Source organism: Eubalaena glacialis, chromosome 4 (genome assembly GCF_028564815.1).
Source record: "Eubalaena glacialis isolate mEubGla1 chromosome 4, mEubGla1.1.hap2.+ XY, whole genome shotgun sequence".
Lineage (NCBI taxonomy): Eukaryota > Metazoa > Chordata > Mammalia > Artiodactyla > Balaenidae > Eubalaena > Eubalaena glacialis.
The window spans coordinates 127,932,248-127,959,269 of record NC_083719.1 but is presented as its reverse complement, the minus strand read 5'-3'; the positions used below and the strand labels follow the sequence as shown (position 1 = coordinate 127,959,269).

The 27,022-nt window shown below is 39.6% G+C and overlaps 3 protein-coding genes across 6 annotated transcripts in view; 2 read left to right on the top strand and 1 right to left on the bottom strand.

Moving 5' to 3' along the window:
• The first annotated feature begins 758 nt into the window (after positions 1-758).
• LOC133090074 (sterile alpha motif domain-containing protein 1-like) overlaps positions 759-27,022 on the top strand; it is a 61,872-nt gene continuing 35,608 nt past the window's right edge. For 3 of the 4 annotated variants that reach the window (XM_061188343.1, XM_061188345.1, XM_061188347.1), the window contains exons 1-6: positions 759-879; positions 2,801-2,916; positions 3,377-3,550; positions 11,204-11,345; positions 11,917-12,310; positions 15,721-15,875. In XM_061188343.1, coding sequence (XP_061044326.1) covers positions 11,260-11,345; positions 11,917-12,310; positions 15,721-15,875 — 635 coding nt within the window. In that variant the 5' untranslated portion in view covers positions 759-879; positions 2,801-2,916; positions 3,377-3,550; positions 11,204-11,259. Of the gene's footprint in view, positions 880-1,800; positions 1,899-2,800; positions 2,917-3,376; positions 3,551-11,203; positions 11,346-11,916; positions 12,311-15,720; positions 15,876-27,022 lie in introns of all 4 variants that reach the window. The other variant, XM_061188344.1, reaches the window with a different exon arrangement.
• On the bottom strand, positions 9,657-10,064 carry LOC133090075 (52 kDa repressor of the inhibitor of the protein kinase-like). The gene has a single exon (XM_061188348.1). It carries the CDS (start codon positions 10,062-10,064, stop codon positions 9,657-9,659), a length of 408 nt encoding a protein of 135 aa, XP_061044331.1.
• LOC133089538 (glycylpeptide N-tetradecanoyltransferase 1-like) lies at positions 19,762-25,798 on the top strand. Its single transcript, XM_061187602.1, has 2 exons — positions 19,762-19,800; positions 25,403-25,798. Exons 1-2 carry the CDS (start codon positions 19,762-19,764, stop codon positions 25,796-25,798), a joined length of 435 nt encoding a protein of 144 aa, XP_061043585.1.

Sequence of the window (27,022 nt, the reverse complement as noted above, 5' to 3'; positions counted from 1 at the left end):
TAAATAGCGCCCTGGAGCTGACTTTTACAGCACATGTCCAACACACACAGTGAACACTCATCTCTAACTCTGAAGCCAGAATACATCCCAGTACAAAAATCTATTTTTTGGAGGTGCGTATGATAGTTTGGACCCTTCCAGAGATAGATGTTATGCTTGCTTTTTTGCTTGTATCCTTACTTAATCATTAGTAAAATTTGCTTTTAAGTAAGGTGCCTAATTTCTCTGAATCTGCTTTGACAATTTGACTTCTGTTGTGGTATAATAACTTTTGATTAGAACTGTGCCATTCAACCAGCTTTTAGGGTGCTTCTGAAATTACTATAAATTGTAAGACTCAGCTTCTCATTATTATCTTCTTTTCTTCCATATTTTCAATTATCTCCATTCTTAAAAATTACTTGTTCTTGCCTTTTTCTGCTATATATGATTCCTTAGGATAATTATTTATTTTGATGGAAATTTTTCATTGTTTTTACCTAAGTTATACAAGAGATGGACCATCCTTTGATTTGGTTCATCATATTCAAAATACTGAAACTAGAATCAAACCATTTTTTGATTTCTTAATTGAGCTGCTTGTTCCCTTCTCATTTCACAGGAATAGGAAAGTCCTCACATGTTCTCATCAAGAACGGGATGCCAGAGTGGTCCGTCTGGTATGTAAAGATGCAGGATGGTACCCAGAGCCTGAAGCAAGCTGGAGAGACCTCCAGAGACATAGTTTAAAACCACACTCTGAAAATAACAGAGCAAATGGAAAAGGCCTGTTCTCCATTGAGTTTTCAGTCCTGGTAACTGAACTCAAAAAGATTGTGCCCTGTTCCAACCTCAACTCCAGGCTCAACCAGAAAAAGGAAACAAATATTTCTGATTCAGGTTAGTTTGTCTATAATTATATCTCATTGCCTGGAGAAGTGTTTTAAGACTGAGTGCACACTGTTGAGTTCCTAATTGAAAGGGAAATGATACTGAGTTCCTGTACTGTACTTTTTAGGCAGCTTTCCCTAATCTATATTACTTCCTTCTTTCTGCTAGCTTTGGGTTTAGGTTGTTCTTCTTTTTCTAGTTCTTTAAGAGAAAAAGTTAGGTTGTTGAATTAAAATCTTTCTTCTTGTTAAATGTACGTATTTACAGTTATAAATTGTCCTTTTAGCAATGCTTTTACTATTTCTCATAAGTTTCAGCGCATTGTGTTTTGTTTTCATCTGTCTCAATATATTTCCTAATTTCCCTTGCAATTTCTTCTTTGACCCATTGGTTGTTTAAAAGTATGTTGTTTAATTTCCACATATTTGTGAATTTTTCAGTTTTTCATCTGATATTAATTTTTAGTTCCATTCCATTGTGATTTGAAGGATACATTGCATAATTCCAATCTTTTAAAATTTATTAACAATTGCTTTGTGGTCTAACATATGGGGTCTATCCTGAAGAATATTCCATGTGCACTTGAAAAATAATGTATATTCTGTTGTTGAGAGGATTATAGGTGTCTGTTGTGTCCATTTGCCTATAGTGTTGTTCAAGTACTCTATTTCCATACTGATGTTCTGTCTGGTTGTCTTATACATTATTGAAAGTGAATTATTGAAGTCTCCTACTATTATTTTAGATCTGTCTACTTCTCTCTCTAATTCTAATAATGTTTGCTACATACAGTTTGGAGGTATGTTATTTGGTGCATATAAGTTTATAGTTGTTATATCTTCTTGGTGAATTGATCCTTTTATCAATATGTAATGTCCTTTTTTGTCTCTTGTAACAGTTTTTTTTTTTCTTTTTGGCTGCGCCACACAGCTTACAGGCTCTTAATTCCCCAACCAAGGACTGAACCCGTGGCCTCAGCAGAGAAAGCACGGAGTCCTAACCACTGGACTGCCAGGGAATTCCCTCATGTAACAGTTTTTGACTTAAAAGTCTGTTTTGTCTAATATTAGTATAGCCACCCCTACTCTCCTTTAGTTACTGTTTACATGAAATACCTTTTCCCATAGGTATTCGTGTTTTTTCTTACCCCTGTGCAAAATGGGAAAATGATGACAAACAATAGATTTTTATTATAAAATATACCATACTTGCAAAACTGTATATACAATATACAGTTAATATGGTTAAAAATTTAGTATCCCTCTGAATATAAGATGTCATCAAGTATAATACGTATTGTATTTTATGTACCATTAAAAAAGAAAAAATTATACCAATTAAACTGACACAATTATTTTTTTGTCACTTGGAATTTTTTATACTTATTAAAAATTTTTTCAGACTTTGGTTTTAACATTTATCACCCTTGTGAATACATAAAAAGTAAAATGTATTAAAAAAACTGACTAAGGTGTATTCATGATAATGACAGCTACATCTTAAGACCATCCAGATTTCAGAAATGTGAAAATATTAGAAAATAAATACCTGTGTACCCACCACCTTGTTTATGAAATAGAACAATCACCAACACTATTGAAGCTGTTGTATATACTTCCCTAATAACATCTCCCTCCTTTATACCCTATAGATACTTGCTTTCTTCTAATTTTGCCAAATATATACTCTAAATAATTTATTGCTAGGTATTATTATTAACTGTTTTATACATTGAACTAAAGCACATGTGTTCTGTGACTTACTGTTTTTACCCTACCATAGGTGAGATTCATTCATGCCTCTGTGTCTAACTGCCACTGTTGTATAGTATCCAACAGTATATGTAGTCCATAATTTATCAGTTCCCAAGTTGATGGACATTTGGGGCTATTTCCAATGTTTTGCCCTTATATTTTGTTGCATTTTACAGTTGTATCCTGGTACACATGTGTTAGAGTTTCTCTTGGGTATATACCCAGAAGTGGAATTGCGAAGTCAAGTCAAGATGGTAGCCTGACAAATACTGCTGTTCCACTCCTCCCTCCCGTGAGTATCCTGAGGAAACATGAGTCTTGTTCTTGATTGATCTACAGACCAGACTTAGTATCTATGTTCAGGGGCCTTCAAAGGGAAGACAAGCAAGAGAAGGAAGTGGTGGTGCTTTCCAGCCCACAGAAGGTGACTTTCAGCCATAACCTTGAGGAACCAAAGATAGACAGGGGTTAATGTGAGGTAGAGTGTTTCTACCAGCTCCATTGAGCATGGGTATGAGGTGGGGCTCCATTTGACTGGAGACTAGGGTCGTCTCAGGCTGCAGCTTGGTTGATGTCACAGAATCCACTGTGAGGTCACTTCTATGCTGTGGAATACATAAGTTCAAAAAGAAGATAGTAATTCATTCTAAAAATGAATTTAAAACTAAGGGACGCTAAACTGAAAACAGCTTGGTTTCACATTCTGGCTCTTCTTCTGATGGGCTTAACCGGTTACTGTCTCCTTGTCTTAGATATGATGGCACCAGTGACCTCCAGCCCTTCCCCATGCTCTTCTGTCTGTGTGATGGATTACGTGCTGCTCTCCTCCACAGCTTGGGACCCGATGATGTCCACCTCTGTATCATACACAGTACAGTAGGCGTTGAGGTTCTTGCAGAACCCCAGACCACTGTCTGTGCAATAAGGTAGGCTTTGAGCTTTGTCAGCAATGAGCCAGTCCTTCTGGGTCTCTTATTTTCAGAACCTGGGGCCACTATGGAGTAGTGTGGGATTTGAGGTTCTTTAACAATGAGCCAAAACTGCTGTATCTTCTTACTCAGAACATGGGACTACTGTTTGTGTAATAGGGTAGGCTTTGAAATTTATTTTTTAAAAAAGCCAATTGTACTGGGGCTGTTACTTGAAGCCCTAGATAAAAGAGCCAGAGCCATAAGCAACAAAGGACCTACAGGGACAATGAGGGAAGGAAGGGATTCTTACTTTGATCCTCAACTAATTCACTGATGGATTCTGATTCAAAAGCCATTAATAATGTCTATATTAATTCTCTGCTTAAAAAAAAAAAGCCACAGTGGCTCTCCATTGCCCAATGAATCAAGTGAAGACTCTTAACATAGTATTTGAGACCTTTGGCAATCTGGATACAACCAAATTTCAGAGTCTTATACATGAGTCCATACTGATATAAATAATTGAATAAATAAATGAGGGAGAAGAGATAGCTCTTCCTTGCTGTAGAATTCCAACTAATGAGTGTAAAAGGAATGAGGAAAACAGAAAATCACCATTAGGTCAATACCACAGGAATAACTGCAGATAAAATCCACTGATGAATGCTAAAATTAGGAGGTGAAAATTTGGGAAGAAATATACTTGTAGAGCTTCGTACCATCTCTTCCAAAATATTTATTAACTGCAAAGGAAAATATATTACCTTGAGAGTGGAGAGAACTGATGGAAACCCTCTTAACCAAGTGATCAAAGTCAAAGTCACCAGTAATAAGACATATCAACAACCTAAATCCTGGGGCTTCCCTGGTGGCGCAGTGGTTGAGAGTCTGCCTGCCAGTGCAGGGGACACGGGTTCGAGCCCTGGTCTTGGAAGATCCCACATGCCGTGGAGCAACTAGGCCCATGAGCCACAATTACTGAGCCTGCGCGTCTGGAGCCTGTGCTCCGCAACAAGAGAGGCCGCGATAGTGAGAGGCCCACACACTGCGATGAAGAGTGGCCCCCGCTTGCCACAACTAGAGAAAGCCCTCGCACAGAAACGAAGACCCAACACAGCCATAAATAAAATAAATAAATAAATAAATATAAAAAAGTGTATATTAAAAAAAAAAAGGGACAGAGATTTAAAAAAAAAACAACAACCTAAATCCTGTGATGTGATGCCCTCAGGAGGACACAAAATCATTTCTGCAATGTTCTTGTCTAAAATGCACAACCTCAGACTAATCATGAAGAAATATCAGACAAACCCAAATTGCAGAACATTAAAATAGGAGATCAATACCCTTAGAACGTGTCAAGGTCATGAAAGACAAGGAAAGACTGAGGAACTGCTGCAGATTAGAGGAGACTAAGGAGAAATAACTAGTGCAGTGTGAGATCCTGGATTGGACCTTTTCAAAAATAGTTTCAGTGGAAAAACTTATGAAATTCAAATACAGTTTTTACAGTAGTTAATAACATTGTACTAATGTTAATTTCCTGATTCTCATGCTTGTACTGTGGTTATGTAAGATGTTAACACGAGGGGAAGCTGGTTGAAAGATATCAGGACACTATTATATTTGCAACTTTTATTTCTATTTTTTAATATTTATTTATTTATTTATTTATTTATTTGGCTGTGTCGGGTCTTAGTTGCGGCACACTGGATCTTTCATTGTGGCGTGCAGGCGCTTCATTGTGGTGCGTGGGCTTCTCCCTAGTTGTGGCGTGCGGGCTTCTCTCTAGTGGCGCACGGACTCCAGAGCACCAGGGCTCTGTAGTTGTGGCACACAAGCTCTCTAGTTGTGGAGCGTGGGCTCAGTAGTTGCGGTGTGCGGGCTTAGTTGCCACAAGGCATGTGGGATCTTAGTTCCCTGACCGAGGATCAAACTGGCATCCCCCTGTGTTGCAAGACAGATTCTTAACCACTGGACCACCAGGGAAGTCCTGCAACTTTTATATAACTTTTATATGCTTGCTCTTTAAAAAGAATACCCATTTTCACTTATTACATTAGTAATTAAAAGAAATAATTCCCAGTATATGGCAAAGAGCACAGGTTATATAGTCAGAAAGACACATCTTGATATTCTAGCTCTACTACATATTAGCTTGTGTGACCTATGCAGGTCACTTCAGTCCTCTGAGCCTCCATTTTCTTCATATGACTTTCTTCAAACTGAGATGACAATGCCTTAATCATAAAATTGTTGCAAGCATGAGTTATGCCTGTAAAGTGCCAGGGGCAGCACCTGGCACAGAACAGATAGCAGCAAGTCTAAGTGTTTCTTCCCATAAGAGACATTCAATTCACTACACAATTGAATTGACCCAGTGCCCTGTAGGAGATCATGGTCCAGAGATCATGTGCTATGGAGATCATAGTCCAGAGAGGAATGCAGTCAGATCACTTCAATTTCACTCAATTTCTTTCTTGTGCTTATCAATCTACCTTGCACGATCCATGATTTGGTATTTGTGATCCTCATGAGCAGCTGAAGGAAGAAAAAAAAAAAGTTTGCAATCCACTCTACTACACTGCAAGCTCCTTGAGAAGAGGGTTACTGTTTCACTTATTCTCCACAGAGACCTTAGTATAGGCCCTTTCACAGAAGGAAGGGCTTTCTGGCCACCCACTTAGACTCCTATGTGGTAGGTTGAATCCAGTATTTATGATGGGGGAGAAGCTGCATCCTCTCTCCCCTGGGATGCTCTGGCCTTTCCCTCCTTTTTTTCTTTTTAACTCTTAGTGGTTCCCTGGTAGGCTAACCAGCATATGGATAATATGAGGGTTTTTCTGTACTACCCCACCTTATGGTGTTGGAATGGCTTTAATTGGAAGTTATCCTTTCCCTTTCTTTCCATTTGGGTTTCAATCTTGGGTTGGGAAACTCTCTGGCTTCTGTCCCGTTCACTTGTGTTGCCTTAACCCTGCAAGTTTGGGATGAGGTGTCCCACTACTGAATCTTTAGCTGTTTCTGCAACAGGCTTCTGTAATCACCACACTCAGGCTGCCCTCTGGGGAGAGATCAGCAGTTCCTGCTGACATACTAGAAAGCCAGGCTTGTGGCCCTTGCTGCAGCCATTTTAAACATTCTTGAGTATATTTCACAGTGCTTGCCATGGACATGCTGGCTCCACTTCCTCCTGGGTCCATGAAGGCTGCTCTGGCCAGAGCTGAGATTAACTGTCCTGAGTCTGCAGACTCAGTTGCTCTCATGTCTATAGCACCTGTAGTGGTGCGTGGTGCCTGTTGTCATTGCTAATGCCACTCCTGTTGTTGTCAGGCACCAAAAGTCTCTGGATTGCAAGAAAGAGTGTGCTTCTCTGCAGTAAAAGATACACTCAGTAGGCCTGGGTTGTCTAAAACCTGCCCATTTCAAAGAAAGGTTTGACCACTTGCCAGGCTCCCAGGAGGTAACCTCTAAGTTTTTGGAATATCCTGCCTGATAAAAGCATCTTTTTTACATGGGGCTTTGGGATACTTAGTATCAGTTTGACCTCTGAGAGGCTAGAGACTAAGTAACGAAGGTCAGCCATGTATGCACACCTTGTCTACATGACTGACCCTGAATAAAAACTCTGGACACCAAGGCTCAAGTGAACCTCATGGGTTGGCAGTACTTTGTGCATGTTGTCTCTCATTGTTGATAGAAGACTTAAATGTTGTCTGTATCAATCCACTGGGAGAGGACAAATGGAAGCTTGCATCTGATGGCTCTTTTAGACTCTTCATTGTGTACCTTTTTCCTGGCTAATTTTAATCTGTATCTTTTTTTCTTTTTTCTTTTTTTTTAAACTGAGGTATAGTTGATTTACAGTATTATATTAGTTTCAGGTGTACAACATAGTGATTCAAAGTTTTTATAGATTATATTCCATTTAAAGTTATTATAAAATGTTGGATATATTCCCTGTGCTGTACAATATATCCTTGTAGCTTATTTATTTTGTACACAGTTTGTACCTCTTAATCTCCTACCTCCCCACATTGGTAACTTTTTTTTTTTAAACAAAATCCACATTTTATTTAGGTTGAAATAAACTACACAAAATTGATTTTCCTCACCAAAAATAACAGCAATATTTTCTGTATTATTCCTAGATAAACCACAAAACACTTATTTTTGTAGGTTTTCTAGGTTTTGCTTGTAAATCAAGATGAGGCAGTAGATACAGTCATGGAAAAAGACAGAAGAAAACAGACAAATCAGTTGTCAGTATCCATGGCCTCTGATCCTGTCTTGACCGTGAAACAGAAGTGTTCAACATATACCTGTCAAAAAGTTTATGAAGATGTAGGCTCAATAAAGGAATGTAAACAGCAACAATCAGATGTGGAACAACAATGGCAGTCTCTTCCATTCAAACTTTAACTATAAGTTGTTCCTTCAACTTCATTTGATAAAGACAAAATCTACAATGAAATCCTTGTTTGGCAAGCTCACACGTTTCTCTTACAGTCTGATAATTTTAATGGTCCCTTACAGATTTTTAACAGCCTACTTAAAACTCCTACTATTCAAAGGTCAGTCATGAGCTTCATCGTAATGTTTTATAAAATGTATTCCTTCCTCCCATACCTCCTCAAAATTTATTTCTTCAAAGAACTGATAACTCAGTACCTGACAATTGGATCCACAGTGACAAATGTTATATCTAAAATGACTTAACTAATACAATTTCAAAGTGCCATTAGCAGAGATCACACAGAGTGTAACATGGTACTTTCTTTTTTTTTTTTTCTAACATCTTTTTTGGAGTATAATTGCTTTACAATGGTGTGTTAGTTTCTGCTTTATAACAAAGTGAATTAGTTATACATATACATATGTCCCCATATCTCTTCCCTCTTGCATCTCCCTCCCTCCCACCCTCCCTATCCCACCCCTCTAGGTGGTCACAAAGCACAGAGCTGATCTCCCTGTGCTATGCGGTTGCTTCCCACTAGCTATCTATTTTACGTTTGGTAGTGTATCTATGTCCATGCCACTCTCTCACTTTGTCACATCTTACCCTTCCCCCTCCCCATATCCTCAAGTCCATTCTCTAGTAGGTCTGTGTCTTTATTCCCATCTTGCCACTAAGTTCTTCATGACCTTTTTTTTTTCCCTTAGATTCCATATATTAATCTCCAAAATTTACAAGCAGCTCGTGTAGCTCAATAACAAAAAAACAAACAACCCAATCCAAAAATGGGCAGAAGACCTAAATAGACATTTCTCCAAAGAAGATATACAGATTGCCAACAAACACATGAAAGAATGCTCAACATCATTAATCATTAGAGAAATGCAAATCAAAACTACAATGAGATATCATCTCACACCGGTCAGAATGGCCATCATCAAAAAATCTAGAAACAATAAATGCTGGAGAGGGTGTGGAGAAAAGGGAACACTCTTGCACTGTTGGTGGGAATGTAAATTGATACAGCCACTATGGAGAACAGTATGGAGGTTCCTTAAAAAACTAAAAGTAGAACTACCACATGACACAGTAATCCCACTACTGGGCATATACCCTGAGAAAACCATAATTTAAAAAGAGTCATGTACCAAAATGTTCATTGCAGCTCTATTTACAATAGCCAGGACATGGAAGCAACCTAAGTGTCCATCATCGGATGAATGGATAAAGAAGATGTGGCACATATATATAATGGAATATTACTCAGCCATAAAAAGAAACGAAATTGAGTTATTTGTAGTGATGTGGATGGAGTTAGAGTCTGTCATACAGAGTGAAGTAAATCAGAAAGAGAAAAACAAATACAGTATGGTAACATGGTACTTTCAATGCTATCTTCTGGAAGAACAGTTAGGTCTCCAAAGCATGGGACTTCAAACGGGCCATTTAAACAGGAAGATTATCAATGACTAATGTACTCAATGAGAGGCCTACAGGTCAAGATATTCAGTGATTAAGTGGCCTACGTACACCTTACAACTTTTCTGAAAGATATTTTCGAATTTCTTACAGATTTTTTCAAATATCAAATATAAGAGAAAGCCTATTTTTAAAGTCTCTTAGGTATTTTCAATGGTTTCTGAATTATCTGTAGGAAGCTCTGACTTAACTTGTATAGAGTTTGATATATGTATCCACCATTAAATCCAAATCGTGTTTTATATCAAAATTTATGTTAAGCAAAGCCAAGTTACTTGAACTTTGGTCTGTCAAAGTGTTCCTCAGGTATGCTTTGAGACGCTTTCGCCCATTTTCATAGCGTTCATTCTCAAACTTCATCACAGGAAGAATACATAGGACCTTCAGCAATGCATAAACATTAGGAAAAAACTTGATGTCTGGCAGATGAAGGGCTTCATAAATAGTGGATGGAAGTTCTATATCTTTCCCTCTGTGTTTCCACTTGATTCTCCAACAATGCAGCTCAGCAGAGAGTGTGTCAGGATTAGGTAAATCACTTCCGTACATGTCAGCATGATGCTCCTCGAATGTATTGAATTTAAGCTGTCCCATGACAGAGGGTACCAGATATAAGCATTTAAGAGCTTTGAGGTGTTGTTCTGAGAATATATCTTTCAGTTCCTGAATAATGTGTTCCACTGTTGGAACACTTAGTGTTTCTTTATAGTAACTCTCAGAGGTTAGCTGAGATTCCAGGTTACTGTGCTGAGCTCTGCGAAATTTCCCTGGGAGTTTCATCTGACTATTAAGTTCGGTTGCCAAATTTGTGGCTTCCTCAAACCAAAATTCATGATAAACTTCGATATTTTCCATCACTTCATTTAGTGAATGCAGCACTGCAGTCAAACTACTGGCTGCAAAGAAGACATCAGAAGTTTGCCCCTGAAGATTTTTCCCAAAGGCTCTTGTAAAAGATAGAACATTTTTAAGAACAACATTGGTAACGATGAAATCAAAATCTGTTACTGCACTACAGAGTACAAATGCTCGGCCAGCTATACAGTTATTCCATCTAACATTTGTGTCACTATTTATACCATCTAAACATAAAACAAGTGCTTGTAGGAGGTCCACTAAGATTTCAAAAGTATCATGCCTGCCTGTCCACTGAGAATGGCAAATTTCCTTCAGTTCTTTGCCCCTTTCTTCATTGTTCTGAAATAGGACAGAAATTACATTGGCAAGCTCTAAAAGCAGTTGTGGTGATCGATGGAAAAAAGAACAAACTTCCTCAATTGTTCCTAATCCGACAGATACTCCCATAACAGGCACTGATTTTGCCAACCACATATTTAAGGCACAGGAAGAGCAGAGTGTGTAGATAGCTTGGGGATATTTCTCTAAAAGTCTAGAAGCAACAACTTTCACTTTGGAAGAAAATCTACTGGACACAATGTAAGCCTGGCCATGACAGTACTCCATGTTTAATCCCCACTTCTCAGTTATCGTTGTGTGAAATTTCACAGCCAAAATTTCTGCATCAGCTTCATAAGCCCACAAATTCCTCTCTCAGGTTGTGAGCTTCGTCAACAAACCTCACCAACACAGGCAGGTGTTCTTCCCCTGCTATGTCCACCACATCGTCAGTGACGATGGAAAAGAAGTGAGAGTCTCTCACTTCCCTGAGGGTTTCTTCCCGAATGCAGCTCTCACAGATCTCTAGCATCTGTTTCTGCTGTGTTTTCGAACAGAACAATGTGTTCACTGCAGTTGTCTCAAAGCGCCTTCTCAGAGCCTCTTCACCAGAATGGATCCGGCACTCCAGCAGTGCTTGAAGGTTATCAGGAGTAAAGAGACCTTCTGGGATTTCATCAGTTTCATGTCCATCCAGAGGTATGTTCTGTTTTCCCATAAGAATCAAAATTTCAAATAAAGATTTTAAGTATTATTTGTTTTCCTTCTCTTCAAGGGTTAAAAGTAAAATGTCTTCACCCTGCTCTTCACCCCCTTCTTCCGCACTGGGGTTCTGAGCATTGCTGTTGTTTATTTCCTTATGTTTTGGTTCCTGTTCAGAAGTTTCATCAATTTTTTTGTTTCAGTGTCCTGATTTCATCTTCACTCAATTCTTTTATTCGTTTTCTGTGTCTACTGTGTGGATTATGGCTGGTAAGATCAAATATTGTTGGCATTGCATTATCTCGAAGAACTGTCCTATAAGGACTCTCCCAATGACTTCACATGTATCTGCTTCAATTAATTTTGAGAAATAAAATAACCCAATCATTCTTTAGTTTTCTGATGCCTCTGCAAAATGTATAGTTCTACAGATCATAGAAGTCTCAAAAGTGTTTGGCACACAATCAGTAATGTTTATTTAGTTGATCAGGTGTTTTATCTTCTAAGTGCTCTCCTACAATTCTCCACCCACTTCTGGCATCTGGCTGGATCCCGCGGGAACCTGAAGAAGGCCAGGTCGGACTGCATGCTCTTCCGCGTGCAATTGGGGGTCGCGCAGAAGTTCGGCATCGTCGTCTGCCAGCCGGCCGGCCCAGCACTCCCAGCCCTCCCCCTCCCCGCCTCCTCAAGGTAGCCCGCCCGCCCGCCCGTCGGGGCCGGGGAGGGAGCCAGGCCGACCGGCCGGCTCGTTAGGGCCGGCGCACCGTGGGGAGGGGCGGGCGGGCGAGAAGCCGCGACGGGCAGGAGGGGCGCCGCGGTCCGAGGCCGGGCTGAGGATGCGGCCACACAGTGCTGTGAGCGGCCGGGAGGATTTACCGCCGCCGCCGCCGCCGCCGCCGCCGCCGCCGCTGGTGCACCTCCCGCCCGCCCGGGACGCTGCCGCCTCCTTCCCACCCGCACTGGTAACTATTACTTTGTTTTCTACATCTGTGAGTCTGTTTCTGTTTTGTTATATTCATTCATTTGTTGTATTTTTTAGATTCCATATATAAATGGTAACATACAGTATTTGTCTTTCTCTGACTTATTTCACTAAGTGTAATACCCACCAGGTCTGCCCATGTTGTGGGAAATGGCAAAATTTCATTCTTTTTATGACTGAGCAATATTCCAGTGTGTGTGTGTGTGTGTGTGTGTGTGTGTACGTACCACATCTTTATCCATTCATCTGTTGAGGGTCAGATCATCTGTTGTTGACTATGTAAATAATGCTGCTATGAACACTGGTGTGCACGTATCTTTTCAAATTAGTGTTATTTTCTTCAGATATATACCATGGAATGGAATTGCTGCATCATATGGTAGTTCTATTTTTAGTTTTTTGAGGACCCTTCATACTGTTTTCCACAATGGCTGCACCAATGTACATTCCTACCAACAGTGCACAACAGTTTCCTTTTCTCCACATAGTCGCCAACATTTATTATTTGTGGTCTTTTTAACAATAGCCATTCTGACAGGTGTGAGGTGATGTTTTATTGTGGTTTTAATCTGCATTTCTCTGATGATAAGTGATGTTGGGCATCTTTTCATGTGCCTGTTGGCCATCTGAAAGTCTTGTTTGGAAAAATGTCTATCAGCTCCTCTGCCCATTTTTTAATAGGATTGTTTGTTCTCTGTTGTTGAGTTGTATGAGTTCTCTATATATTTTGGATATTAACCTTTTATTAGATATATGATTTGCAGATATTTTCTCCCATTTGGTATGTTGTCTTTTCATTTGTCGATGGCTTTCTTTGCTGTGCAGAAGCTCCTAAGTTTAATTAGATCCCATTTGTTTATTTTTGCTTTCGTTTCCTTTGCCTTAGGAGACAGATTTTAAAAAATATTGGTACAATTTATGTCAAAGTGTGTTCTGCCTATGCTTCTTCCTGGAGTTTTATGGTTTCCAGTCTTACATTTAGGTCTTTAATCCATTTTGAGTTTGTTTTTGTATATGGTCTCAGAAAATGTTTTAATTTCATTCTTTTACATGTAACTGTCCAACTTTCCAACCACCACTTATTGAACGGTCTGTCTTTTCCCGCATTGTCTATTCTTGCCTCCTTTGTCATAGATTAATTGACCATAAGTGTGTGGGTTTGTTTCTGGCTTTCTCTTCTGTTTCATTAATCTTTCTGTCTGTTTTTGTGCCAGTACCATATTCTTTTGATTACTGTAGCTTTGTAGTATAGTCTGAAGTCAGGAAGCATGATTCCCCCAGCTCTATTCTTCTTTCTCAAGATTGTTTTGGTTACTCAGGGTCTTTTGTGCTCCCATACAAATTTTAAAATTATTTACTCTAGTTCTGTGAAAAATGCCATTGGTATTTTGATAGGGATTGTGTTGAATCTGTAGATTGCCTTGGGTGAAAGTTTAGTATCTTTAAATAACAAACATTTATTATCTCACAGTTTCCGTGGGACAGGAATTTGGGCATGGCTTTGCTGAGTCCTCTGGCTCACAGTTTCTCACAGGACTTCAGTCAAGGTTTCAGGTGCTGAGGACTCGTGTGAAGATTTGATTAGGGAAGGATCTGCTCCCAAGTTCACTTAAGTGATTATTTCATTCAGTTACTCAAGAGCTGTTGGACTGTAGACCTCAGTCCATGAATGAGTAGCAGGCAGGTGATTTGAGACAATGGACCAAGGAACTAGGAAGTATCCTCTGAGGGTTGAAAGGACTGAGCTGATGCTAAGGAAAAATTTATTCCAAACCTGGAAAAAGGCAAAATGCTCATTGCTTGATTCCTTCATATCATGCTAAAGCTTCATCAAAGAAATCAGTTAGGCTTTCATCTGACTCTGGAATATAACTAACAATTAACAATTGGCAAGGGTACAGACAGCTCTGTAAAGTTAGTGGTTAGTTTATTGAAAATTATAGGGTTTGATATTTTGCTGCATTGTGGAGAAGATAACCCTAAAGTTTATAGGCTTGTTCTCTTGAAGAATATTTATAGATTTTCATCTGACTGAGCAATTTTTGATTCTTTTCCCTTTGAATAGTACAGAACTATGTTCTTCAAATACTCTTGCCACCAACCCCATTGTCTTCTAATTGGTTTCTTTGTTAATAAGTTAAAATTTGGCACGTGATTATTACCTGTTGTTTTTAACAGTGAGTGCCAATTAGACTGTGGAAAACAGACGTGACCAAAGATACTGCTCTGAGTATTGCAAACCATAGAAATGATAAAAGCAGATGACATTCTGCCATCTGCAGAGGGAGAGGCGTGGGGATGTTTTGTCTCTGTACAATCTTAGAGCAAAACTAAAACAGCTGAAGTGAGGCTTGTACCTACACGTTCTGATTATGTTATCTTATATGATGAAATTCTAGTTGTTGCAGGAAAGGATCAGAGAAATAAGCAATACGTTTTTCCTAAGCAAGTCAATGAGTCATAGGGAATTTTATAAAAGGAAGCTGAAACTGGCCAGACAATGCAACTGTCTTTGGAAACTGGTTTTGTTTTTCAAGGAGAGGGAGTAAGAGAACAGTGTTTACCTCATGATCTCAGTTACTGAGTCAGTGGATAAAAGTCCAGTAAGTTCATACACAGCAAACACAGCAGAGAGTACAGTAACTGCTTCAAAGTATTTTCAGAGAAACACCAGAAGGCAGAATGATTCAAAAAAAGAAATAAGTGACCAGAAGCATATGGACTAGCTAATTTAGGGAATCAGATGTAGAATATATAACTCTGCCACTCTGAGAGATTTTGGTAAATGCTATTCATGCCAGGGAGCTTCCTAGCCTACAGAACAAAATAGATTGAACAGGAAGAACCAAGGTAGCATGAAGAATTTCAGGAGTATTTTAAGTAATCCTACTATCTAGAGATCAGGGAACCTAATTTCTATGACTTGTAGAGCTTTCTCCTTAATTCATGATGACTAATTAATAAACTGAGCTCGCGGAATGGGATAGTTTTAGATATAGAGAAGGAGTCTGAGGCTTTCATGAGATGGTTTTGATCATTAGTTTTAGATAATGAAGGTAATTCTATTTTAAACTGGAGAATTTTCAAGAAAAAAAATATTTGCAGTAGTATAATTATGTTGTACTCAAATGATACAAATATTTTGTGAAAATTACATGTTCCTTCTGCTCTCTTAATAGACCTGTTTGATATAAGAATCTTTCAAACAATAGTTAAAATTTAGGCACAGTTAGAAGTTAATTTACTCCAGTGGAAATTTGCTCAAATTTGTGTCTCATATATACTCACCTCTGTGACCACAGAATTCTAATTTGTCAATGTGTATAAACACAGGGTTTGCCAACATAATCAAAAATATCATATTTCTTATAATTTTCTCTCTTCCTCAAGGCCCTTATGTCTTGCAAACTTCTCTCCATACATTGGCTGGTTCTGATGGTGCTGACCACAGCACGAGGCCTCTGGGAGATGAGGGAATTCCCCCGTTGTGCTCGGTTCTGGCTCGCCTGCACTCCTTGCCTTCCTCTGGTGCTGCCCTGGCTCAGGTAAGTGCAATATTGTGCAGTGTGGTCCTCTCCCACTGATGAATCATCAGTGTTCCTAACAAGCCTAACAGGTGACTTGTTGCTTCCTGTGCTCAGACTCAACTACACAACTGAGGAAAACGGCTCAGGTTAAGTTCCAGGATCTAATGTCAATTAGAATTTAATTAATAATGAGTCAGTAAGGAAGATAGAGGTGAATATATCTAACCTCCTAACCTCCACTGTCTTCTGCAGTGACTTTCATCCAATAATTTGTATTTGTATTATTATAGGAGAATTCATTCTTCTTTGAAAATTTTAAGACTTATGTAGAGTTCCCAATAATCCATGTGGCTATTTTTTCCTTGAATTTTATTTCTTTATTCTATATGGAATTATTTTACTTAGTACAAATACTTTTACTTCTAAATGTAAACATCTTCAGATTTTAGATTGCAAAAGTGAAATAGAACATTCTCTAGGATAGCTCACATACTAGGATACAAAACAAGCCTCAACAGATTTAAAGAGTAGGAATTATTTCAAGCATCTTTTCTGACCACAATGGCATGAAACTAGAAATCAACCACAGGAGGAGAAACAAAGAAAAAGTCAATTACATGGAGACTAAGAAACATGCTACTAAAAAAAAACAATGGGTTAATGATGAAATCAAAGAGGAAATTTAAAAAAAAACCTCGAGACAAACAACAATAAAAACAAAACGCAACCATACAAAATCTATGCATGCAGCAAAAATAGTCCTAAGAGGGAAGTTTGTAGTGATACAGGTCTTCCTCAAAAAACAAGAATAATCCTAAATAGGGACTTCCCTGGTGGCACAGTGGTTAAGAATCTGCCTGCCAATGCAGGGGACACAGGTTCGATCCCTGGTCTGGGAAGATCCCACATGCCACGGAGCAACTAAGCCCGTGTGCCACAACTACTGAGCCTGCATGCCACAACTACTGAGCCTGCATGCCACAACTACTGAAGCCCATGCACCTAGAGCCTATGTTCCGCAACAAGAGAAGCCACTGCAATGAGAAGCACGCGTACTGCAATGAAGAGTAGCCCCCGCTCGCCGCAACTAGAGAAAGGCTGTGCACAGCAATGAAGACCCAACACAGCCAATAAATAAATACATAAAATAAATTTATATTAAAAAAAACTTTCTTCTTAAACAACAAAAAAAAATCCCAAATAAACAACCTCTCCTACCACCCAAAATTATTCGAAAAAGAAGAACAAATAAAACCTAAAGCCAGCAGAAGGAAGGAAATAATAAAGATCAGAGAGGAAATAAATAGAGATCAAAAAAATGGAAAAAATCAATAAAATCAAGAGCTGTTTTTTTGAAAAGAGAAACAAAATTGACAAACCTTTGGCCAGGCTCACCAAGAAGAAAAAAGAGGACCCAAATAAACAAAATAAGATATGAAAGAGGAGAGGGACTTTCCTGGTGGTCCAGTGAATAAGACTCCATGCTCCCAATGCAGGGGGCCCGGGTTCGATCCCTGGTTGGGGAACTAGTTCCCGCATGCATGCCACAACTAAGAAGTCCACATGCCACAACTAAAAGATCCCACGTACCGCAACAAAGACCTGGCACAGCCAAAATAAATAAATATTTTTTTTAAAAAGAGGGACTTCCCTAGTGGCATAGTGGTTAAGAATCCACCTGCCAATACTGGGGACATGGGTTTGAGCCCTGGTCTGGGAAGATCCCACGTGCCACGGAGCAACTAAGCCCATGCGCCACAAATACTGAGCCTGCGTGCCACAACTGCTGAAGCCCACGTGCCTAGAGTCCGTGCTCTGCAACAAGAGAAGCCACTGCAATGAGAAGCCAGAGCAGCACAATGAAGAGTAGCCCCCACTCACCACAACTAGAGAAAGCCCGTGCACAGCAATGAAGACTCAACATAGCCAAAAATAAATAAATAAAATAAATAAATTTTAAAAAAAGAATTTTTACTTATTAAAAAAAAGACATAAAAGAGGAGAAATAGCAACTGATACCACAGAAATACAAAAAATCATAAGAAAATATTAAGAACAGTTATATGCCAAAATGGATGACCTAGAAGAAGTGGACAAGTTTCTAGAAACATACAGCCTGCCAAAACTGAATCAAAAAGAAACAGATAATTTGAACAGACTGATTACTAGAAGTGAAATAGAATCTGTAATTTAAAAAACTCCCTGAAAAAAAAGTCCAGGATAGGATGACTTCACTGGGGAATTCTACCAAACACACAAAGAATAACTTATACCGAAAAGACTCTTCCAAAAGACTGAAGAGGAGGGAACACTCCCAAAATCATTCTATGAAGCCACCATCACCGTGATACCAAAACCAGACAAAGACCCTACCAAAAAAGAAAATTACAGGCCAATAATCTTTGATAAATATAGGTGCAAAATTCCTCAACAAAATAGTAGCAGACTGAATCCAACAACACATAAGAAGGATCATATATCATGATCAAGTTGGATTCATCCCAGAGTCACAAGAATGGTTCAGCATATGCAAATCAATCAATGTGATACACCACATCAAAAGAAAAGACAAAAACCACACGATCATCTCAGTAGATGCAGAAAAAGCATTGGATGAAATTCAACATTCATTCATGATAAAAACTCTTGCCAAGGTGGATATAGAGGGAACATATCTCAACATAATAAAAACCATTTATGACAAAACCACAGCCAACATAACATTCAATGGTGAAAAGCTGAAAGCCTTCCTGCTAAAATTTGGAACAAGCCAAGGATGCCAACTCTCACCAATTCTGTTCGACATAGTATTGGAAGTCCTAGAGACAGCAATCAGACAAGAAAAAGAAATAAAAGGTATCAAATGGGAAGGGAAGAGGTAAAATTATCATTATATGCAAATGACATGATACTCTATATAGAAAACCCTCAAGACTCCACACAAAAACTGTTAGAACTGATAAATGAATTCAGAAATGTAGCAGGATACAAGATTATTATACAGAAATCTTTTGGCATTTCTTTACACTAACAATGAAATATCAGAAAGAGAAAGTTAAAAACAATCCCATTTAAAACCACATCAAAAATATAAAATAAAATGCCTAGGAATAAACCTAACCAAGGACGTTAAAGGCTTATGCACTGAGAACTATAAAACATTGATAAAGGAAACAGAAGATGATTCAAGGAAAAAGAAAGACATCCCATGCTCCTGGATTGGAAGAATTAATATTGTTAAAAGGGCCATACTACCCAAAGCAATCTACAGATTTAATGCAATCCCTATCAAATTACCCATGACATTTTTCACAGAACTAAAGCAAGTAATCCTAAAATTTATATGGAATCATAAAAGACCCAGAATTGCCAAAGCAATCCTGAAAATAAAACACAAGAACAACAACAATGAAAAAAAAAGAACAAAGCTGGAGGCATAAGCCTCCCAGACTTCAGACAATACTACAAAGCTACAGTAATCAAAACAGTATGATACTGGCACAGAAATATACACATAGATCAATGGAACAGAATAGAGAGCCTAGAAATAAACCCATATACCTACGGTCAATTAATCTTTGACAAAGGAGGCAAGAATTTACATGTGGTGCTTGGAAAGCTGGACAGCTGCATGTAAATCAATGAAGTTAGAACACTCCTTCACACCATGTACAAAAATATACTCAAAATGACTTAAAGACTTAAATGTAAGATGACTCCAGCCTCCTGATTGCAACGGTGCCCTAGGCCATAGGTAAGCGGGCAGCAGCAGCAGCAGCAGGACCTGGGGCCCTATCCCTCCAGCTGCAGAGACACCCATGACTCTGACCTACGTTCCCTCACTTACAGTGGTGGCACCAGCAAACCGAACAACCCCAGAGGCACAATCAGTGATAAGGCTGGCATGGGGCGACACCTCTGTCCGAGGCAGTGGAGGGTGAAAGTGCGGACTCTCAAATAGAATCAGAGGCAGCTCAGGTAAGAGAAACCAAAAAGGTGTGCTATAGCGCCACTTACTGGAAATGAAAAGAAAGGCCTCTAATTTCTAAACAACTGAATCATTAAAATCAAGTAGCAAGTTGGCTACTTCAACGTGCTGGCAGAGGAACAACTCATCAAGCAGTATAGTAACAACAACACTATACCACAAAAAGGTAATGACACTTCTACAGAAACCAAACTTAAAGTCATGAAATATTATGATCTAACAGAGGATTCAAAATAGGTGTCATAAAGAAACTCAACAAGCTACAAGAAAACTCAGAAAGGCAGTTCAGTAAGCTCAGGAATAAAGTTAATGAGCATAAGAAATACTTTACCGAAGAGATTGAAATTCTAAAAAGAACCAAATAGAAATTCTGGAGCTGAAGAACTCAATAAATGAGGCAAAGAGTGCGTTAGAAAGCATTGGAAATAGAGCAGACCATATGGAAGAGAGAATTAGAGAGCTTGAAGATAGAAATATAGAAATGATATAAATGGAAGAGAAAAGAGAATCAAGATATTTTGTAAAGTGAGGAAAGTCTACAAGAGCTATCCACCTTTTTTAGGAATAGCAATGTTAGGGTAATAGGTATCCCAGAAGGAAAAGAGAGGAGAAGGGAGCACAGAGTTTATTTAAAGAAATAATAGCTGAGGTGGCCAATATAGGGGAATAGGAAGACCCTGAGCTCACCCACTATGTGCATACCAAAATTACAACTACTTACAGAACAACTGTCGATGAAAATGACCTGAAGACTAACAGAAAAGATTTTCTGCAGCTAAAGATATAAAGAAGGAATCACAGTGAAATGGGTAGGAGGGGAAAAGATACGGTATAGTCAAAACCCACACCCCCAGCTTGGGGGACCCACAAACAGGGGGAGAATCACAATTGCTGAGATTCTCCTCAAGGAGCAAAGGGTCTGAGCCCCACATCAGGTTCCTCGGTCCAGGGGTCTTGCACTGGGAAGGAGGGCCCCCAGAATATCTGGCTTTGAAAGCCAGTGGGCTTGTGTATGGGAGAGCCAGAGGACTGTAGGAAACAGAGACTCCAATCTTATAGGGCTCACACAAAATCTTACATGCTCCAAGACTCAATGCAGGGGCAGTAATTTGAAAGGACCTCAGGTCAGACCCACTTGCTGATCTTGGAGAGCCTCCCAGAGAGGTAGGAGGCAACTGGAACTCCCTCTGGGGACATAGACACTAGTGGAGGGCATTTTGGGGAGCTCATTCTACCACTGGTACTGGCAAGTGCCATTTTGGAGTCCTTCCTCTAGCCTGTTAGTGCCGGGGGCTTACCTGCCCACCAGCCTGTTGGCAGCAGTCCCGTGATCCCCCAATCGAGCAGTCAGCCATCCTGGGACCCAACCCCACCCACCAGTGTGCTGGCATCAGCCACAGTACTCCCTGGTCCACATGGCCAAACATGCCAGGACCCGGCCCCACTCACCAGTGGGTTGGCGGCCTCTGCACGAGGCAGGACCTCACAGCCAACCAGGCTCGGGGCCAGCCCCACTTACCTGCTTACCCATAGGAGTCCACCCCACCACAACAGAAGAGCCCACACAGCCCACCTAGGGGGCACCCCTAGAGCATGTAGCTCTGGTAACCAGAGGGGAGTATGCTGCTGGGCCCCATAGGAGTCTCTGACATAAGGCCACTTCTCCAAGTTTGGAAAAGGTAAACATCCTACCTAATATGTAGAAATAAAAACAGCAAATTAGGCAAAATAAGGTGACAGAGGAATATGTTCCAAATGAAGGAACAAGATAAAAACCCAGAAGAGGAACTAAGTGAAGTGGAGATAACCACTCTACCCAATAAAGAGTTTAAGGTAATGATCATAAAGATGTTCAGTAAACTCAGGAGAAGAATGGTTAAACACTGTGAGAAGTTTAACAAAGAGTTAGAAAATAAAAAGAGGAATCAAACAGAGCTGAAGAATACAATAACTGAAAAAATACACTAGAACAAATCAATGGTAGAATAGATGATACAGAGGAATGGATCAATGAACTGGAAGGCAGAGTAGTTTCCACCCACGCTGAAGAGAAAAAAGAAAAAAAAATTTTTAAAACTTAGGATAGTTTAAGAAATCTCTGGGATAACCTCAAGTGTACTAACATTTGCATTATAGGGTCCCAGAAGGAGGAGAGAGAGAAAGGGGCAGAGAACTTATCTGAAGAGATAGATAATAGCTGAAAACTTCCCTAACCTGGAAAAGGAAACAGACATCTAGGTCCAGAAAGCTCAGAGAGTTCCAAACAAGATGAACCCAAGAGATCCACACCAAGACACATTGTAATTTAAATAGTAAAAATTAAAAGATAGAGAAAGATAGGAGTTAAAAGCAGCAATAGAAAAGCAACTAGTATGTACCAGGGAACTCCCATAAGACCATCAGCTGACTTTTCAGCAGAAACTTTGCAGGCCAGAAGGGAGTGGTATGATATATTTACAGTGATGAAAGTAAAAACCTGAAACCAAGAATACTCTACCTGGCAAGACTTTCATTCAGATTTGAAGAGATAGAGTTTTACAAACAAGCAAAAGCTGAAAGAGTTCAGCACCACTAAACCAGCTTTACAAGAAATGTTAAAGGGACTTCTCTAAGTGGAAAAGAAGAGACTACAACTAGAAATATGGAAATTATGAAAGGAAAAATCTCATTGGCAAAAGCGAACATACAGTAACGATAGTAGATTAACCACTTATAAAGTTAGTAGGAAGGTTAAAAGACAAATGTAGCAAAATCATCTATATCCACACTAAGTAGTTAAAAGATAAAACAAAAAGATGTAAAATATGATGTCAAAAACATTAAATGTTTGGGTAAGGGAGTAAAAATACAAGGTTGCAAAAATGCACTTGAACTTAAGAGATCATCAACTTAAAAGAAATGTATTTACATATATATTTACAGTTATATTTATATATAAACCCCATGGTAATCATAAACTAAAAATCTGTAATAGATACACACACAAAAAAGAGAAAGGAATCCAAATATAATGATAAAGATAGTCATTAAGTCACAAGGGAAGAGAGCAAAAGAAGAAAGGAACAAAAAAGAACTACAAAAACAACCCCAAGGGCTTCCTTGGTGGCGCAGTGGTTGGGAATCTGCCTGCCAATGCAGGGGACACGGGTTCGGGCCCTGGTCTGGGAAGATCCCACATGCCGCGGAGCAACTGGGCCCGTGAGCCACAACTACTGAGCCTGCGCGTCTGGAGCTTGTGCTCCACAACAAGAGAGGCTGCGACAGTGAGAGGCCCGCACACCGCGATGAGGAGTGGTCCCCGCTCGCCACAACTAGAGAAAGCCCTTGCACAGAAACGAAGACCCAACACAGCCAAAATAAATAAATAAATAAATAGCATTCCCTTAAAAAAAAAAAAAAAAAAACCCAAAACAATTAACAAAATGGCAATAAGTACATACCTATCAATAATCATTTTAAATGTAAATGGTCTAAATGCTCCACTCAAAAGACAGGGTGACTGATTGGATAGAAAACAAAACCCATATATATGCTGCCTACGAGAAACTCACTTTAGATCTAAAGATACACACAGAGTAAAAGTGAGAGAATGGAAAACGGTATTCCATGCAAATGGAAATGAAAACTGGGGTAGCGATACTTATATCAGACAAAATAGACTTTAAAACAAAGACGGTGGGACTTCCCTGGTGGTGCAGTGGTTAAGAATCTGCCTGCCAATGCAAGGAACACGGGTTTGATCCCTGGTCCAGGAAGATCCCACATGCCATGGAGCAACTAAGCCCGTGCACCACTACTGAGCCTGTGCTCTAGAGCCTGTGCGCCACAACTACTGAAGCCCACACACTCTAGGGCCCACGTGCCGCAACTACTGAGCCCGCATGCTGCAGCTACCGAAGCCTGCACGCCTAGAGGAAATAAAAAAATACCTGGAGACAAAAGAAAATGGAAAGACAATGATCCAAAAACTATGGATGCAGCAAAAGCAGCTCTAAATTTATAGTGATTCAAGCCTACTTCAGGAAACAAGAAAAATCTCAAATAGAAAACTTAACCTTGCAGCTAAAGTAACTATAAAAAGAAGAACAGAAAAACCCCAAAGTTAGTAGAAGGAAAGAAATCTTAAATATCAGAGCACAAATAAATGAAACAAAGACTTAAAAAAAAAAATAGAAAAGATCAATAAAATTAGAGATCACTGTTTGAAAAGATAAACAAAATTGATGAACCTTTAGCCAGATTCATTAAGAAAAAAGTAGAGAGGGCCCAAACAAATAAAATCTGAAATAAAAGATGAGAAGTTACAACCAACACCACAGAAATACAAAGGATCATAAGAGATCACTGTAACCAATTACATGCCAATAAAATGGACACCTAGAAGAAATGAATAAATTCCTAGAAATTTATAGAAATTTAAATGGGTAAATTCCTAGAAATTTAAATGGATAAATTCCTAGATAGAAACATACTATCTTCTAAGACTGAATCAGGAAGAAACAGAAAATATGAACAGCCTGATTGCCAGTAATGAAATTGAATCAGTAATGAAAAAAATTCCCAACAAACAAAAGTCCAGGACAAGATGGCTTCACAGGTGAATTCTACCAAACATTTAAAGAAGAGTGAATATCTATCCTTCTCAAACTATTCCAAAAATCTGAAGAGAAAGGAAGGAATGCTTTTCAAACTCATTTTATGAGGCCAGCATCACTCTGATACCAAAAGCAGACAAAGACACTGCAAAAAAAGAAAATTACAGGCTACTGTTTCTGATGAACATAGATGCAAAAATCCTCAACAAAATATTAGCAAACTGAATTCAACAATGCACTAAAAGGATCATACACCATGATTAGATGGGATTTATCCCAGGGATGCAATGATGTCAGTCGCTGTTAGACTGAGGAACAAGTCCTGAGAGCAGGTGAGGGGATTAAGAAGAGACGGGGTCAGGAGGGTGGTGTACAAGCGCACACACACTTTATTTCCCCCATCAAAACTCTTTTCATAGATTGCAGTAGGCAATACATGTTTTTGTTAAAATCACAAGACAGAATCATCAGACAGTATTTCCTTAATGTTGAAGTTATAGTACAAAACATTCTGCGAACCAGAATATAAACATGCATGAGAACAGACTGTGATGGCCGAAACATGCCAAGGACAAACTATAGTTAGAGAAACCGCAAGCAACCTCACGGGCCAAGACTCATATCTTCTCTAATAACTCTTTCGGGTCCTGTCAAGAATTAAGCAGGACTTTGTCATGCTTTAAGCTGCAAGGACTGTGTCAGCTTGCAGCTGGTTCCCGACACAATGATGATTCACTATCCACAAATCAACCAATGTAATACACCAAATTAACAAATTAAAGAATAAAAATCATATGATCATCTCAATAGATGCAGAAAAACTTCTGACAACATTCAACATCCACTTACGATAAAAACTCTCCAGAAATTGGGTATAGAGGGAACACACCTCAGCATAATAAAGGCCATATATTACAAGCACACAGCTAACATTATATTCAGTGGTAAAAAGCTGAAAGCAGGTGAAGCCGCCGGTACCTCCGCTGCCACAGATGATGGAAGGGACCGGAAACGGCCATGAGCATTGCCACGATTGCGAGAATGAGGAGGACAACGGCTACAACCGGGGTGGTTTGAGTCCAGCCAATGACACTGGAGCCAAAAAGAGGAAAAAGAAACAAAAAAAGAAGAAAGAGAAAGGCGGTGAGACAGATTCAGCCCAGGATCAGCCTGTGAAGATGAACTCTTTGCCAGCAGAGAGGATCCAGGAAATACAGAAGGCCATTGAACTTTTTTCAGTAGGTCAGGGACCTGCAAAAACCATGGAGGAGGCTAGCAAGCGAAGCTACCAGTTCTGGGACACGCAACCCGTCCCCAAACTGGACATGGAACCTGGTGAAGAGGCCAATTGGGATTAATGGGCTTCTCTTCTGCTTTAGCTCATTTACTCTTTGTTGTTTGCCTCAGTTTCTCCACCTGTATGTAGACAGTGCTCCTGTTTTGTTCTCAGAAAGCTCGTGAAAAAGCCACACTATTGCTCACAGGGACCTAGATGGCCTCGGGAAGGTGGAACGAGGCTGTTTTGTTTCCTCTCGATATGCCTTCTGGGCAGTGTGGTGTGGGGCTCTGTGGAAGAGTGATCACTCCGAGCTTCTGCCCAGTCTGCCTTTCAGGTCCATGGTCAGTCAGGTCCAAATAAAGGATTCCTTTGTGTCCGTGAGTCAGCCCATAGAAAGTACCACATTATAGGCATCAGCTGGTCCACGTGGCTGAGGTGTCACCCCAGTTCTGCTTCTGACTGTTCTTAGGGTAGAGTGATTTATAGCTTCTTGCTTTAATTTTTTCCACTTAAGTGGGGGCTAATAATTGTGAGACTCAAGCATATCAAGTGTACTGTGTTTGCAGCACTCCCCAACTTGTGGCGAGAGTTAGATTGTATTCCACTCAAAAGACTTAGAATTCTTTAGAAGTTTGAAATCATCTGGGACTTCCCTGGTGGCGCAGTGGTTAAGAATCCTCCTGCCAATGCAGGGAACACGGGTTCAAGCCCTGGTCCGGGAAGATCCCACATGCCGCGGAGCAGCTAAGCCCGTGCACCACAACTACTGAGCCTGTGCTCCAGAGCCCACGAGCCACAACTACTGAGCCTGCGTGCCACAACTACTGAAGCCTGCGTGCCTAGAGCCCATGCTCCACAGCAAGAGAAGCCACTGCAATGAGAAGCCCGCGCACCGCAACAAAGAGTAGCCCCTGCTCTCTGCAACTGGAGAATGCCTGCATGTAGCAACGAAGACCCAACACAGCCACAAATAAATAAATAAATGTAAAAAAAAAAAAAAAAAAGCTGAAAGCATTTCCTCTAAGGTCAGGAACAAGACAAGGATGCCCGCTCTCCCCACTTTTATTCAACATAGTATTGGAAGGCCTAGCCATAGCATTCAGCCAAGAAAAAGAAATAAAAGGAATCCAAATTGGAAACAAAGAAGTAAAACTGTCACTGTTTGCAGATGACATGATAGCATATATATACATAAAAATTTCTAAAGAAGCCACCAAAAAACTTTTAGAACTACTAAATGAATTCATTAAAGTTGTAGGATACAAAACTAGTATACAGATACCTGTTGCATTTCCTTACACTA

Coding starts and splice junctions, on each gene's coding strand:
- LOC133090075 (XM_061188348.1), bottom strand. CDS start 10,064: ATGGGACAGCTTAAATTCAATACATTCGAGGAGCATCATGCTGACATG.
- LOC133089538 (XM_061187602.1), top strand. CDS start 19,762: ATGGGGCGACACCTCTGTCCGAGGCAGTGGAGGGTGAAA. Junction 19,801..25,402: donor CGAGGCAGTGGAGGGTGAAA/GTGCGGACTCTC, acceptor AGCTGAAAGCAG/GTGAAGCCGCCGGTACCTCC.